The sequence below is a fragment of the Eschrichtius robustus genome, chromosome 1 (assembly GCF_028021215.1).
Source record: "Eschrichtius robustus isolate mEscRob2 chromosome 1, mEscRob2.pri, whole genome shotgun sequence".
Taxonomy (NCBI): domain Eukaryota; kingdom Metazoa; phylum Chordata; class Mammalia; order Artiodactyla; family Eschrichtiidae; genus Eschrichtius; species Eschrichtius robustus.
This window is the reverse complement of record NC_090824.1, coordinates 161,587,490-161,604,352: the sequence shown is the minus strand read 5'-3', so window position 1 is coordinate 161,604,352 and position 16,863 is coordinate 161,587,490. Positions and strand designations below refer to the sequence as shown.

Sequence of the window (16,863 nt, the reverse complement as noted above, 5' to 3'; positions counted from 1 at the left end):
CATCATTTTTATCGGAGGCTCAGTCACACATTTGTTAATGCGAGAAAAAATAATCTTGTAAAAAAGGCAGAGTGCAAATAATATAGCCTGTGACGTTAATCAGGTCATAAGTAAATAGTGTTATCTTCACCATTTTTCTGAAAAAAGAAAAGAAAAAACACCCAGGCTAATATCACCGTTAAGGCTGGCAGTGGCCGTTTTCTTCTCCCCTCACAGGCAGGACATGTTGTTTTGAACACCGAGGCAGGAGGGTCACATCGCTGCCCCTCACAAACACTGCAGACATTTGTCTCCAAGACCCTGTGATTTTTTGCCAGGTCCTTGTTTTGATTCCCCAGAGAGTAGCTGGGTTGGAAGGCATACCAACTACCTTTAAGGTGACCTCTAGGCAGTGGGTTTTTGTAAGCCTGGAAAAATTCTAGAGCCAGTCTCAGGTGGGGCTGAGCACCAGGTGGGGCCTTAGAATCTAAGGTCACTGCTTTAATCCTCCCGCCCACTGGAAATTACTGACATCCAGAGGGTTTTTTTTTAACTTAAAGGGGAGGTGCACTGTACACCCCCCTCCACTGGAAGAAAGGAGGCCCAGTGCCTAGCTACCCACCCCACACCCCAAACCCGCACACACACACCAACGAAGGCACCGCCAGGGGCACAGGCATGCTTTGGCTGTGAGGCCCCTCCGGAGGCCCGGGGTGTGAACAGCTGCATAGAGGGCTGTGTGATGTGGAGTCAGCACCTTAGGAGGTGGGAGGGGGGCGGTGGGCAGAGGAGGAAGAAGCTCAGGGTCCCGATGGGTCAGAAGAAGGAAAGGGGAAGAGGCGGTCAGGACACAGGAGACGAGAAAACAAAGATGACCAGAAGGGGCCCCAAAGTAGAAAATGTAGAAAAGATGAGGGCAGCAAGAGAAAGAGGCAAAACAGGATCTGGGCAACCACACAAAACAGGAAGGAGACAGAGCGGAAGGAGGGAAGGAAACAGCAAAGAGAGCGAGATGAATGGGGAAGGATGTGAGAAAGGAGAGAGGGAGCCAGGAAGAGCACATCAGAACTCCGTGTAGAAACTTCCAGTTAGAAGAGGAATCTGGAGCCCCTGGGTTGATCCTTAGTCCCTACAAAAGCCTCTTGGGCCAAGTATGCCATGTCGGCTGCATAAATCAGCAGGTTGATGGCTGTCATGATGGTCACAGCCAGTCGTTGGTCCCACATGCACACCAAGGAGGTGAGTCCGTCTCTGCAGCTCCCATTGCTGGACCGCTGGGGCTGGACACCAAACTTCTCATTGAGCTTGTAGAGAAGCCAGAGGACCAGGCGGTGGTGTAGAAGAAGATGGAGAGCACAGTCTGCCCCGACAGGAAACGGGGAAAGCGGACAGGCAGCTTTTTATCTTCGTCGCAGTCAGACCCCTTCAACATGAAGTTCATGGCCCCCAGGAGGAAGCAGATGGGGTACACGGCCACATACCACACCAGGGCCGGCTGGGACTGGTACAGGTAGGGGCTGCCGATGAAGACGAAAATGACACAGGCCACATAGTTCTCCAGCCTCCTGAGCATGCCTGGCAACATGGGCACACAGTTAGATATATCGCCAGGCCAGACACAGACCCAGGCCACTTCAGTGGCGTAAAGCACAGCAGCCATGAAGGTGAATGTAGTGGCGGCGATGGCGTGGTCCCGGGTGGGCCTGGAGACAAGAACTGGATGTAGGTGATGCAGAAGATGATGGAGGCTGAGAGGCAGACGACGGCGAAGTAAACGGCGTGGGAATAGAGAAGCCGTCCCAGGAGCAAGGGAGGCGGGACTGGAGCCCACAAAACTCCACCATGAAGATGATGTGGGACACGGTGAAGCAGAAGCACCGATGAACGTGCACCAGTTAATTACGTCACCCTTCAGAGTGTCCTCACTGGCCACCAGCAAGAAGGGCACGCAAGTGGAGAGCAGCCGCAGCAGGTGGAGGGGGAAGCCCACGATGGGCACGGAGCCCAGGTCTGAGGATGAGCACGTGGTAATGGTGATGGTCAGGCAGGTCACCATCACTGGGTGGTGGTGGTGTAACCTTGCTTGTTTTACAGCCAAAGCCTTGTGAATAGTTAAACACAACTCTGGGGTTTGATGGACTGCTTCCTGTTTTGCTTTGCCTGCTTTGCTCTGTCTTTGTTCTTCTTTCTCCAGAAATATATGACCACTGACCCCTAGAACACTGACCCTCTGATCTGGACAATGTAAGGACCAGACTCAAGTTTAAAAGCCAGCAAGGCGCCTCGTGGTTAATGTAAAGGTCTCCAAAAGAGAAGAGCAGGGCACCCCCAGCGCGCAGCCTGCAGCGTTTCCTGCTTCCCTTCTTGTATAAATCCGGCTGAAACTTGCATGTAAGGAGTTGGTTCTTTTGCGCAGTAAACCCCCTTCTCCCCTGGCTGCCGGCTTCCTTAAGATAAAGCTACTTTTCTTCTACCCAACACTTATCTCTCAGTGTTGGCTTCTTCAGCGACAGCCGAGCCTGGGCTGGGTGACAATGTCATGCAGCCGGGCAGGCGTCAGGTCCCCGAGGCTCCGGTCCCTCCACCTCGTCCTGGGGTGAGGAGGGGAGTGTAGCTGGGAAGGTCAGGGCGCCAGCTACTTCTGGCCAGGATCTACAGGCATGTGCCAGAAGCTGCCGAACTTGTTCATTTCCAGAACTTTCTCTGTCTTTCCCCACTCCTTGCTGACAGCCTGCTTCTGCTTTCTGTTGAGAGAAGGAAACTGGCCTCTGAAGGAGCAGCCGAGCTCTTGAGTGAGTGCAGGGCTGTGCACCCCGGAGCCCCCTTCCCACCCGTTTGGGCATATTCTTTGCCCTTTGGGACTTTGGGATCAGTTTGGACACTGCAGGAGTGGGCAATGGCTTGTTTATGACTCTGCACCAGTATCTCCCCGAGGGAGAATTTGTTTGTTTGTTTTGAAATCTGTTCTGGGGAGCCAGTGAAGTGGGGTCTACATCCGTCCCTTCTAGAAGTCCACTAGGACGTATCTTGGCAGCCTGGCAAAACTGTAGCTGTGACCTTATAACCAAGAAAAAAAAATTTTTTTTTAATTTTTTGTTTGTTTTTTTAATTAATTAACTTATTTCTTTTTGGCTGTGTTGGGTCTTCGTTTCTGTGCGAGGGCTTTCTCTAGTTGCGGCAAGCGGGGGCCACTCTTCATCGCGGTGCGCGGGCCTCACTATCGTGGCCTCTCGTTGCGGAGCACAGGCTCCAGACGCGCAGGCTCAGTAATTGTGGCTCACAGGCCCAGTTGCTCCGCGGCATGTGGGATCTTCCCAGACCAGGGCTCGAACCCGTGTCCCCTGCATTGGCAGGCAGATTCTCAACCACTGCGCCACCAGGGAAGCCTGATTTTTTTGTTTTAATGCAGCCTGGCCCATGTATGTTTTCGATTCTGAAGAACGGTGACCCCTGAATGGGTCTCTAAATGACTCCACTGTTTTGCAGTCAGAACTGTTTTGTCAAAGATCTGGTAAGTGGGAGGAAATTCCATGTGCAGGCCTTCCTGTTGCTCCATAATAAGGGTGCTTCCAACAAGGGCACTAAATTAATGCCCTTAAAAAAGGGAAACTGCACTGTGAAAAGCCCACCCCCTTTACAGATGGGTCTTTGCAGGCAAGGGAGGAAGAAGAGGGGGTCAGCTTCTTAGGGAATTGAATCCACCCCAGCTGCTGTGGTTCCTATCCTGATGCCTGAAGCAGGGGCTGCCCGGGGTCCCTCCCCCCGGTCTCTGGAAGGAGGAAGAGTTCTAGTGCACGGGGCAGAGCCTCAGCGCCCTCACAGCATGAGGAAGAAACGAGGTCTGGAGTAGTCTCTCCCTTTAAGACCCCACAGGGCGCTCAGTTTGGCCAGAGCGTGTCCCCTACAGGGGGAGGCGGAGGGGTGGGGGTGGGGGGGTGGATTTCCACTAAGACAGTTCCCTGCAAGAGGTCTGAATGCACAAGGACAGCCAGTTGGCTGTTATTGGTCTTATACTCCCTTTTCCGCCTCAGACCTACTAAGCTGTAAAAACGCCAATCCTCCGTACTGAGATGATCCACAAAACATGGTGGAGACGTTCGTTAGTGTTTTTTTCAACTCACTGCCCAACATGGGCTGATGCACAGGCGCTGGCGACGATTATGTTGACAGAGGTGAACGGCACCTTGTTCTAGGCAAAGCCCAACACTTGTCTCTCAGTATTTGGCTTCTTGATGGACGAGCCGCCGAGCCTGAGTTCGGTAACAGTGCCACAAGCTAAGGGGCCTCCAGAAGCTAAAAGAGGAAAGGAAGGACCTTCCCCTGGGGCGTCAGAGACAGCAAAGCCCTGCTGACAACTTGATTTCAAAATTCTGGCCTCCAAAGCTGTGAGAGAATGAATTTCTGTTGTTTTAAGCCACCAGGCTTGTGATCATTTGTTGCAGTAGCCCTAGGAGAACAAGATTAATTTCCAGAAATGAAAAATATAATCTTTGTCATATTTTTTTTTTAAGAGTTTCCAGAAAAGCTTGCCGACCTCCTGCTCTAGAGCATATGGGCACATTGATCCAAGGGACCCCTTGTCATAATCCTGTGGTCACCCAGTGTCTGAGACTCACAGAGTATGATTCCCTGACTAGAGAAGGGTGGTCAGTCCAAATGCCCACAGGAGCTGGGAGGGAAGGAGATAAGTAAAGGAGATGGAGAGGACCAAGGCCCAGTGGAGAGGACCAGCTGCATCTGTCGGGGGATGGTAGAAAAGCACAGTGCAGTGTGCATGACATGGTCTCATGATTATAATCGGGGGAAAAAAAATCTACAGATACGCCCTACAAACATATGCATATATGTACACACACGTCTAAATATGGTTTCAGAGCATGTGAAATGTGTTGAAGGCTGTATCTGAGGTTGAGGACGTGGATGCTCCCTGGGTGGGGGGCGGGGGTGGACGTGCCTGTGAGCAGGCAGGAAGCCTGGCCACGCTGAAGGGGGGAAACCAGGCACATGAGATATGATCAGAGTCCTGCTTTATGTCACTTATACATGAGAATAAGAAAATATAGAAAATACTAAACAGAGATGAAGAATGAAAAACATTATAACGTAAAGGGCGTAGAAGCTGCTCAGCTCCAGCTACCCCCCCTCCTAAGGAACGCAGCGCAGTGACACCAGATCTCCTGACGCTTCAAAAGGAGCTGAAAATCTGGATTTTCATGTGACATTAAAACCTGCAGCTACCAAACACTTCGAGAAGAAATAATACCAATTTTACACCATCTCTTCATGAAAACACTGTGAAGGAAAAACAAACACATCCCCGGGCCACCTCCAGTACAAACTGGCTTGCAACCCCTGATCTGGAGCAAATCAAGCTTGCACGTGCTAATGTCCAGAGTGGGGTCAGGGCCTTCTGGGTCCTGTTTGAGGGGAACAGGCAGCTGGCATGAACTGAGCGGGCCATGTGCCAGGCCCTCTGATAAGCCCTTCTCATTCTTTCAGACATTTAATTGACACAAAGTAGGTATTAAGCCCAGTGCACAGATGGGGAAACTGAGACTCTGTGAAGTAACTTGCCCAGGATCATCCAGCTACGAAGTGTCTCCTCCAGGCCCCACAGGCTCCCTGTAACTCTGAGTGTCCATCTCCCCTCCTCCTTCCTTCCTTTCTCCCAGCCATGACTTTCCCGGCTCACGTCTTGCGAGTCCAGCATGCCCGGCTGCTGGGCAGGCAGGGCTCAGCCACATCTAGGATGTGCTCTGACCGGGGCACCATTTCCACGCTCACAGATTAGAGTGGAGGAGGGGCTTTTTGGGAAACTCAGGCAAACCTCTTGCTTTACAGGTGGGGGAACTGAGGCCCAGAGAGGGCACATGCCTTACCCAGGGCCACACAGCTGGAACCCCCATGCCTCTCCTTCTCCAAGCCCTCCCTCTGTGGCGTTAAATGCATCCAAAGCTGTCATTTAGCCTTAGGTGTAAATTGCAGGGCCAGTTTGGGAAGTAAGTTGGGAACAAACTCAGGGACAGTCAGAGTGACACCCCCAGCCTCCCTTAAATCCAGTGCCTCTTGCCCACACCCCACCCCTGGCAGTGCCCACTGGAAGGCCAGCAGGCTCCAGGGCTCCACTGGCAACTGGGGCTGAAGGAGCCTTGTGAGTCCAGGTAGGTTCTCGGGGTTTGCTCTGTGTTTCTCTTTCCAGCCTCAGCTTTTCCCAGCGTTTATTATCAGCAAAGGTGACAAGGCCCCTGATGGCAGGAAGCTGGCTGCGGGCTCAGGGTGCTGACCCTTAAGCCCTGGGGGCACCTCTCAGCCAATAGTCCCTTTGAAACAGGGCAGCTGTCCCTGAGGAGGGAGCAGGCTGGGGAGGAGCTCTCAGTCTCCCACACCCTGGGACCCTTGCAGGAGGCCCTGTGTGAGGCAGGACTGCAGCCCTGCTGGCGGGACCGTCTTGAGCAGGTGTCCTGGGCAATTCCCTGGTCTCCATGGTCCCTGCCACGCTTGCCACGTGTCCCCTGTCCCAACCCTGAAACCCCTTTAGGCCCCCGTCCTCCCTCCCTCAGTTCCATTCCAGCCCCTTCTCCATGGGGAAGGTTGGCTCCATGCCTGCATCCCTTCTGGGTCAGAAGACACCTACTGGGCTGCCTCGGGGCCACTCGGACCCCGGAATCCTCCCCAGCTCATCTCCACTCTGCCGCCCCCGCCCCAGTCCCAAGTGCATCCTCAGGGCTGTCACCACCCAGAGGTCCAGCAGGTGCCTCCTCTTTCAGCTCCTGCCCTTAAGAGGGGGCTTATCATCCGTCCATCCTCCACCCCCTCCCTGGGATGCCCTGAAAGGCTCCACATCAGCATCCAGACACAACATCCTTGTCCATTTCCACTCCTTCCTTCCCAGCTTGGAAGCTGCTAACCGGTCTCCCAGACCAGAAAAATGCTCGCTCGAGTAGTACTACTTGTAGAACTTTCCAGACTAGCACCTGGATGGCAGCTGTGGAGCTTAAAAGCCAAACATTATGTTATCTATTCTGTGGTTCCTCCATGATGCTCCACCTTGGAGTAATGCTGGGTTGGTGCCTCTCTCCCTTCTCAAATGGGGAAGAGTCACATGTTAAGGCAAAACTGTGGGAGGATTCAAAACAGTTCTTTCTTCCCATATCATCTTGTCCCCACTGCCTTGCTCTCACCCCATGGCTAATCCCTGTTCACCCCTGAAGCTGCCCTCCTCCGGGTGGGGCTGTGTCTCCTCAGATGGCAGCTCCTTCTAGTGATGGCTGCAGGGAGGAAAGGCCGGGACACATGTCTCTTCGGGTTGCTGTGGAAGGAGGCCATGGCCCTGAAGGCGTGTCCTGGGTTCCCAGAGCCCAAGCTTTGGTCCTGGGCTCCCACCAACGGGCCCTGCTGAAATGCTGGGCTGTAGAGCGAAGGGTTCAAACCCATGGCTTTGGCATTTTTATCTGGGGTTCCCACTTCCTAACCATGCCACCTTAGAGAAGGGACTTAATTCCCTAAGCCTTAGTTTTGTCTCCTGTAAAATGGGGTTAAGTGGTACAATCCACAATCCATTTCTGAAACCCTTCAGATCAGATATGCTACAGAATTCACAATTTTGCAGCTTCCGACAGGTGACTTGGTACATATACTCTATATGACATAACATCCCACTGGGGTCTGAAAGTGCCTTGTAATCAAACACGTTAGTGTTTCTGCAACTGAACTTTTGAACATTCACACTAATGAATTAAACAAAGACCATAAATTGTCTCATGTCCTTTCAGGTTAAACCTTGTTACCAAAGAATTTTTTAAGTATTCTTTTCTATTTTCATTGACTTGGAGGGGTGGGATTGCAGATAGGGACCATTGTACCCTTTGTCTCTGTAGATAATGGCCCACAGCTCAAAGAGATAAAAAAAAGTGTTCATGGGTTTGAAGCCAGACCCAACCCAGCTGTGAGCTTTGTGATAAGACAGCCTCCTGACAAAGCCAAGGATGATGTGTGGGGAGAATCACTCTGGAGCGGCTGTGCTGTTACCCAAGTGTCTGAGCCATTGGTTCAAACTCCACACATCCTGAGCCTCAGCCACCACAGGCCCCTGAGCCTTCTCCAGGCGTGTGACTTAATCCCCTCCAGAGCCGGATCTTTCTCTGATGGGTCCTCAGCGAAGACCACTGCCATGCCTTTGAGGAGACCCTCGTGACCATGTCCACTACCACGCCCTCCGAATCACCGTCCTCCAGTCTGGGCTCCCCGTTTTGGATCCTGAGACTCTTCCGCTTCCTGCAGCTGCTCTCCACCTGTGTGGCCTTCTCCCTGGTGGCCCGCGTGGGCACCTGGAGCGGGGCCATAAGTAATTGGTACCTGTTCATCTGGTGCTTCTGCTTCGTCGTGACCCTCATCATCCTCATAGTTGAGTTATGTGGGCTCCAGTCCTGCTTCCCCCTCTACTGGTACAACTTTTCCATCAACCATGCCTGCCACGCCACCCTCTTCTGCCTCTCGGCCTCCATCGTCTTTGCCATCACCTACATCCAGTTCTTGCCTCAGGGCCCCACCCGGGACCACGCCATCGCTGCCACCGCATTCTCCTGCATCGCTGCTGTGGCTTATGCCACCGAAGTGGTCTGGACCTGGGCCTGTTACCTGCCAGGTGAGCTCACCAGTTTAATGGGTACCATGCATAGCCTGCTCAAGCTTCTGCAGAATTTCGTGGCCAGTGTCATCTTCGCCTTCATCTGCAGCCCCCACCTGTGCCAGCCCCAGCCGGCCCTGGTGTGGTGCGTGGCCGTGTACCCCATCTGCTTCCTCCTGGGGACCATGGCCCTCCTGCTGGGCTTGGTTGACTGCGACAATAGGCAGCCCATCTTCTGCATTTTCCTGTTGGGGCTGAGTCTGCTCTCCGTCCTCCTCTACGCCAGTGCCCTGGTCCTCTGGCCGCTGTACCAGTTCAGCAAGAAGTTCGGTGGCCAGCCCCAGCGGTCCAGCGATGTGAGCTGCAGTGATGAGCTCCCCTCCACGATGTGCATCTACGACCAACAACTGGCTGTGGCCATCCTGACAGCCATCAACCTCCTGACTTACGTGGCCGACACAGTGTACTGGGCCTGCCTCGTTTTTGTCAGGCACTGAGGATCACCCCAGGGGCTCCCAATTCCCACTTTTCTCTGAGTTCTTCTGTCCCCTGGTGTCCTCATCCTGTCCTCTCTCTCCCTGCTCACATCCTTCCCCATTCATCTCACTCTCTTTCCTGTTTCCTTCCCTCCTTCCGCTCTGTCTCCTTCCTGTTTTGTGTGGTTGCCCAGATCCTGTTTTGCCTCTTTCTCTTGCTGCCCTCATCTTTTCTACATTTTCTGCTTTTTGGCCCTTTTCTGGTCATCTTTGTTTTCTCGTCTCCTGTGTCCTGACCGCCTCTTCCCCTTTTCTTTCTTCTGACCCATCGGGACCCTGAGCTTCTTCCTCCTCTGCCCACCGCCCCCCTCCCACCTCCTAAGGTGCTGACTCCACATCACACAGCCCTCTGTGCAGCTGTTCACACCCTGGGCCTCCGGAGGGGCCTCACAGCCAAAGCATGCCTGTGCCCCTGGCAGTGCCTTCGTTGGTGTATGTGTATAGGTTTAGGGGGGGTGGCGTGGGTAGCTAGGGATTTGAACCCCTTTCTCCCAGTGGAGGAAAAAAAAAATCTCTGGAGGCCAGTGATTTCCAGTGACAGGAGGATAAAAGCAGAGACCCTGGATCCCTAGGCCCTAGCTGGTACTCAGCCCCAGCTGAAATTGGCTCCAGAATTTTTGCAGGCTTACTTAAACCCACTGCCTAGAGACCTTCTTAGAGGAAGCCAGGGGTGGATGCCTTCCATCCCAACTACGCTCTGCGGAATCAAAAGAGGAGCTGGCAGAGAACTGCACGGTCTTGAAGACAACCGTCTACAGTGTTTGTGAGGGGCAGCGATGTGGCCCTCCTGCCTCAGTGTTCAAAACAGCATGTCCTGCCTGTGCGGGGAGAAGAACATGGCCACTGCCGGCCTTAAAGCTGATGTTAGACTGGGTTTGTTTTTTTTTTTCCTGGTTAGGAGGTCACAAATTACTGGGTGGCCTTATTCTGAAGGAAAGTTTCTTCTCATTTTATTTTTGGTGGAGTGGTTTGCATGGGGTGGAGACTGCTGCTGCCATAGTCAAAGACACTGCAGTGACTGCGTGTGGTGCACACACGTGTGCTTCTGTGTGCCAGTTGCTTCTTGCTGCTGCATCCTGCTTCTCTGGGACTCATGGATAATGGCATCTATATAAATGTGCATAATTTTTTAAAAGCTCCTGGAGTTTCTGGTCCCCATCAGCCCCTGCTGTCAATCACAGAGAGAAGCTTTGTCCCTTCTACCACATCTATAATGTTAGTTTTTAAACCTTTTAAAGATAAAAGTAAGAAAACCCACAAAATCCACAGATCCTAATCGCGCCAAATTTACCTAGAACTCAGACGCTGCCAAGCAGGTTTCCCTCCTCACCCAAAGCACCCTCTCAAGGCACCCCTCCCTCAGTCTCTCCCCCACCACGCCCCACCCCTCCAGCTTGCCCACCACCGCCACAGCCAAATCCTAGGGAATGGCCCAGCCTTAGGAAAGGAGAGGTGCGCCCCACCCCAGTGCCCCGTATCTGGTCCCCTAGCTCTTAAAGGAGCCCTGCCAGCTCCTGGTGCCTCTCTTTAAAGGTGTGTGTTTGCGTGCGTGCTGAGTGTGTGTGTGTGTGTGTGTGTGTGTGTGCGCCTCTGTGCTCCTGTGCATTCAGACCAGCAGCCCCTCACAGTAACTGGTGGTCAGAAACGCATCATAAGCCTTCTTCCTCTCTTACTCCCAGCCAGGATGTTCAGAGCCCAGCATCCTTGTGTCACCAGGGCCAGAGGGGCCAGGCAAGCAGAGCTCTGGGGTAGAGGCAGGGGAAGGACCCCCCCACACCAAGGCTGCCACTCACTCCAGTCCTGGGGTGAAGCATGAGTTCTTCACCCAGTGGCAGGTTGGGTGGATGGGGAGGGCTCCCAGGAGGTGGTCCCCATGACAAGAAAATCTTAAGAAGTAATGAAGTAAAATTGCTATTTTTAGGCAAGACCAGAAAAATTTAACATAAAAATTTTCTCTGCCCATTTGGCCTCCTCCCTCCCCTCTAGTGTGCGTTGTGCATCTGCATTCTGTGTTAACCCGACCTCCCCAAGGGAAGAAATACCTGCTCCACCATAAAGATGAATTTTTCTTCTTCTGGTGCCAACCATGAACTCCTTAGAAGATAACAATGCTTACTTATGACTTTATTAATATCACTGGCTGTATTACCTGTATTCTGCCTATTTTACAAGGTTATTATTTCTTGCATTACCAAATGTGTAACTGAGCCTATGAGAAAAATAATGATGACCAAGTGAGTTGAAACGATTGACCTGCTGTATAGTCTATAAGATCCATGATTGTAATAGTGTGACTCTAGATATGGGAAGAAGCAACAGGAGGGAACCATTTCCTGGAGCTGACAGACTAGTAAGACAGCTGGTCCAGAGGATTTTGGCTACTGTTAGCAGGACTAGGTGAGTAACAGCACCTTGAGTGCCCTGAAATGGGCATTCCTAGCGCCTTGGGACAAATTTGCGATGAAATGCCTCCCAAATCCTGGTCAAAATTAAGGCCGAAAGGGAGAGGATTGTGAAATAAAAATGTTACCCACCACCCAGTTCTGCAAGAATCAAGTCATTAGCCACGGCAGTCGCTGACCTGCAATCCACCCTGAAAGGAATTCAGGGCTAAGATCGGGATGAGGCACTCTATGCTCTGGGAAAACTAGCAGAACTGTCCCTCAGTTAGATATTCGCAGGAGAAATTTTTTATGAACCCAGTTTCCTGCATCTTCCCATACTTAGAAAAACAGGAACGCCAGTAACTAACGTATCTGTTCCTAGCAAATAACAGTGACCTTCTAACGAAATGTGTGCTTGGTTGCACGCACCCCTCACCAAAATCACATGCATACTGGCTACCTACCCCGTACCTCTTCGGAACAGTTCTTAGAGCTTTCTGAAAGACTGTGTCCCAGGTTATAATCCTCAGGTTGGTGGGAATAAAATTTCCATTTCTTTCTTAGATTGACTATTGATTAATTTTTTTTCATTGGGAAAGCAAGTGTACATTGATCCACAAGTCTTGGTGCAAGTAATTTCATATTCTTATATTTCCCAAATCAAACTGAACACAACCCTGGGACTTCACTTCCCAGGAGGATGGAAATGCCTCTGTGGTTTAGTACAAGAATTGCCCAGAATGGGCTCAGCTGAAGCACTCATTGTCCAAGTCTCATGGTTCATGAAAGCAGCTGCCCCATCCTTTCTCTTTGGTAGGGATTAAAGGTTACAATTTAATTTGTCACAATTCCAAGGCAAGGTCCAGTCCCCTCACTATGGAGCTCAAAAGAAAGGTCCTCTGCTTAGTCCAACCCTGTTGTCATAGAGGAAGTGCAGCTGGACCCCAGGGAGGGGGCAGGATTTGTCCAGAGTCACCCCGTGTATGGCAGAGTCAAAGACAGGACCCAGGTTTCCTGGTTCCCAGGCCGGCTGCCTTTCCACTGCCCCACGCTGCCTGTTACAAGTGTGGCAGCAGCGTCCTCCAGGCTGGGCTTGTGCCCCATCCACCCTAGTTCTGCCACAAACCTGCCACGTCACCCTGAGGAGGTCACTCACTGCTGGGTGAGTCAGTTTCCTCATCTCCAAGATGGGGGAGGGGGTTCCAGAGACCCCTGGTCCCCTCCCAACCCTGCCTCTTCCCTGAGCTCTTTCCTGCTGGGAGTACAAAGGGGCTGATTCCAAATAATGAAAGAGGAGTTGGAAGGCCAGAGCGAGAGAGAGGCAGATCTGGGGTTCACAGCTGGGTCCACAGTCACATCTGCTCTGACTCCCGTCAAGTGGCGCCACTGCCCTGGTCTGGTCCCCCTGGGGATGAACCGTGAGTAGGGAAGAGCCCAAGAGATCTGGTTTCTAGTTCCAATTCTGCCCCAGGGTAACTCATGACCACAGATGAGTCTAGTCCCTGCTCTGAGCCTCAGTTTCCCACTCATGAGGTGAGCAGATTGGGCTAAAATCGTGGTCTGGAGCGCTAGGGTTCTGGTGAGGCAGCGGGGGAGCAAGTAGGGTGTTGGCCTCACCCAGCACCTTCTCTACCCCGAGCAGCCTGGCGCGAATCAAGCTCCGCCCAAGATCTCATTTGAAAATAAGATTGAACAGGTTGGACACAACTATGTGCTCATCTTTAGGATGCTGGTTCATAAACCATGGTACAGACAGAAGAGGGAGTACTATACAGCTGGAAAAAAGAGGATACTCTCAAAATAATGATGAGGAAATATATCCAAGGTATATTAAGTAAAAACAGTAAGATACAGAATGATGTCTAGTATGCTATTTGATGTAATGAAATGGGGAGAAATACAAATAAATACATCTGTATACAATTGGTTTGCATCAAGAAGCGCGGGAAGGACTCCCGTGAGTGCAGTGGAGCAGTTACCTGGTCCTGGTGGGGGAAGGGAGCTGAGGGGAGAGTGGATGGAGTCTCAGGGAGAAATGACGTTCCTCAATATATGTCTTTTTAGAGCATTTTGATTTTCAACCATGTAAATATATTACCTTTTTAAGAAAACAAAATTTAAGTATGAAGATATGCCAAGTGGAGAAGAAGGGTCAGGGGAGGGATAGTTGGCCAGATGGTCTCCATATTCCGTGCAGCTTTGATGGACAGGCTGGGGGAGGAGCTAAGAGATGTCCGCACATCCCTGTCTCAAAAGGCAGAGGGATGAGAGGCACCTTGGGCGCGGGGGTCTGGGGAGGGAGAGCCATGGCCCCCAAGCCCACCTGCTGGGTGGCTAGCACCTCCCACAGCTCCTTAGCACACACAGTTGATGGAGAAGCCCCCGGTACCCAGTCCTCAGGCCCTTCCCTTGCTCCCTGCCTGGCCTAGGCTTGCTGTCTCCCGGGGCAGCGGCCTGAGGCTGCCCTCATCAGCCGGCCAGCCAGAGCCGCTTCCACACAGGGGTGACTCCAGGTCACACCAGCCCCAGACTGTGGCCTGCACTGCTTCCAGAACAGAGTCCAGGGCATGAACATTCCCATTCTCTGGCTCTGGACCAGCTTCTTGGAAAAATCACGGAGCTGGCTTCTTCTCTCATGCTGCCTCGGGCACCTGGCTGCCCACCCCAGGGACACGCCACTGGCTGCCAACCCATGTGGCCCTGGTCTGTGGCTGGCTCCTGTTCTCGGGTCTCTCTAGGGAGGTGGGTGGCCCGAAAGAGGGTGGCAAGGCTCCAGTCAGTCCCCGTGTGAGGTCTCCACGCTCTCTGTGGCATTTTCTGTCTGGCTCACCAGGAGGCAGTGGTCTGGCCGGGATGGGGCACTGCAGCCAGAGCAGGACAGATGGTGTCCAGGAGATGATTCCTGGACCCAAGAGAAGAGGGAAGGGGCTCAGCATTTACTGAGGTACCATTATGAGCTGAGCTCTGCAGTGAGACAGACTTGTATTCAAATCCAGGCTCTGTCAGGGAGTAACTGTGTGACCTTGAGCAAATGATGTAATGTACTCTCTGAGCCTCAGTTTCATCACCTCTAAAACAGGGATGACAACGATAATATCCCTGAAGATGAAATGAAATAGAGGTTATAGTCACCTAGTCAGACTGTGGGTGCTGAGGAAATATTGGCTATTCTCTCCCTCTTGAGTATAACTTGCAAGGCCAACGCCAAGCAGTCTCAGATCCTGAACCCACATGACTGGGTTCAAATCCCAGCTCTGCCACTTACTACCTGTGTGATCTTAGGCCAGTTAACCTCTCTGTGCCTGTGAAAATGGGGACAGTGAGTACATAGTTCATAGGGCTGCTGGGAGGAACAAATGAATCCAGAGCAATGCTTGACCTGCAGTGAGCACGACACGTGTGACCTCTCATAATCGTTGTGTCAACGACAGCCCAGCTGCAGCCCAAGTCCTCATGGACCCTTTCTTAGCTGACAAAACGTGCGAGCTGTAATCTGAGGTCTCTTCTGGAGCCAGGCTGGGCTGGTGAGGGTTCGTCCTAGTTGGTCTTTTCTGGGTCTGCTTCTGACCAGGGGTGGGGAGATGGGGTTGGATGCTCAGATCAAGCCCATCCCCTCAACCCCACTCCAACCAGCATCTGTGTCCCATAAAACGGTCCAGCGCTTTGCCTGGAAGGAGAGTGAGCTTCCTCAGGAAACAAAGTTCTCCAAAACCACCCATCTGGGCAACCAGGCTGCTCATGGGGTGGGAGTGTGGGTCTCTCTGGGCCTCCTTCCCTCCTTACATTGGCCCTGACAAGCCTCAGGGCCAATGACAGCCTCTTAGCACTACTGCCAAGGGAAGTCACTCCCCTTGTCCCGGCTGCAGCCTGCCTGTCCCTTGGGCTCCCAGCTGCCCACTGCTACCAGCAGCACGGCATCCCTCAGGCCACCTGGTGACCGCAGTGGTCCAAGTCCGTGCTGAGCTGGGGCCAGCTGCCCATCAGCCCTGACCACTGTGCCCCAGTAACACTCTTGTTGCTAGTCTGGGACCACTCCTTATGCAAATCCCTTAAAAGAAAGAGCTTGTGGTTCTTCTGGTGCTTCAGGCAGAAGGAGGCACTTCCAGAATATTCTCTTCGTGAACCCTGGCAGAGTCTGGCAGGGCCCCAGATCCCTCCATCATGTCTCACTATCTGCCCCCTTCCCAAGGGCCTTGGCACCCCAGCTTTCTCTTCTCCCCTCCCACACATTCGGTAAAACTTTGTTCTTGGTGTCAACCAGAACTTGCTCAAATATAGGCACATAAAGACACAGTTGTCTGTATCTTCAAGCAAATAGGACAGCTCAGCCACCAGCCCATTAGTAGGAAGTCATTACTTTTGTATTGAAACAAGCCTGATATGTTATCGGTATATTGTAAGGGTCCTATTACCAAATAGAATGCAAAACTTCACATTCATTTTCAAGCGAAACATGAGTCTTCAAATATAAACACTAGAATATAGATCCACCAAGTAGGGGTATCTTCTCCTTTGTTCACTGATGTATTCCCAGTGCTGAGAAGAGGGCCTGGCACATTGAGGTGTTTGTTGAATGAATATTACACAAGCTTACAGCCTCAGGATCCAGGCTGGACCTCCTGACCTGGATACATTCCATCCCTTCTGCCTTTAGGGGAAATGTTTGAGAATCATCGGATCATGTTTTATCTCATTTAATCCTCCTAACAACCCCATGACCTTGTGTGATGTACACCTCCAAGGAGGGGAACCATTGAGAACCTGAACTCCCCCCATATTTGAGGATGCGTGAGTTTTGGTGAATGGCCGGGCCTCACTGTCAATAAGAAACTTAAAAGGCCAGATAAACATTTGTCCTGCCCCACAAATGGGGCCTGGACACACACCTAAGGAGCAGGGGTCACACAGACACCAGGTCAGATCGAATTCATTCAACTTGAGCCTACAGTAGCATCCAGTGTGTGCTTCCAGCGGCCACGGTGCCTGGACCAGCTGCCCTTGGCTGTGCCCTGGCTGCCCAGCAGCCCTTCTTCCTGGTCGGAGCCTGATCTAAGCATGGTCCCTCCCTAATAATTCTTGAAGCTACTCAACATCCTTCTAGTACAGTTGTTCTTTGCTTAAGTTGCCAGAGATATTCTCTGCAGGGTGTAATCAAGAGCCTTCATGTCTAAAAGCAAATGCTATTATCCCCATTTTCTGGATGAAGAAACTGAGGCTTAGAGTAGCATTGACTGAGCAGAGTACTACCACATGTCAGGCTGTGCTCTGGTCTCAGTTCAAGGGGTGGGAGGGGGTGCAGATTAGACATGTAAGGGGGCAGTTTCAGTAAAACATGATC

The 16,863-nt window shown here is 52.1% G+C and overlaps 1 protein-coding gene and 1 pseudogene across 1 annotated transcript; one reads left to right on the top strand and one right to left on the bottom strand.

The window, feature by feature from the left end:
• Nucleotides 1–1,067: 1,067 nt before the first annotated feature.
• LOC137760776 (myeloid-associated differentiation marker-like) lies at nt 1,068–2,641 on the bottom strand (annotated as a pseudogene).
• Nucleotides 2,642–4,211: 1,570 nt separating this feature from the next.
• LOC137764283 (myeloid-associated differentiation marker-like) lies at nt 4,212–15,462 on the top strand. Its single transcript, XM_068543321.1, is given in 9 exon segments — nt 4,212–4,238; nt 6,070–6,130; nt 6,311–6,435; nt 6,540–6,730; nt 8,136–9,093; nt 9,095–9,157; nt 10,821–10,976; nt 14,264–14,267; nt 15,416–15,462. Coding segments are annotated over 9 exon segments (1,632 nt in total).
• Nucleotides 15,463–16,863: the final 1,401 nt, after the last annotated feature.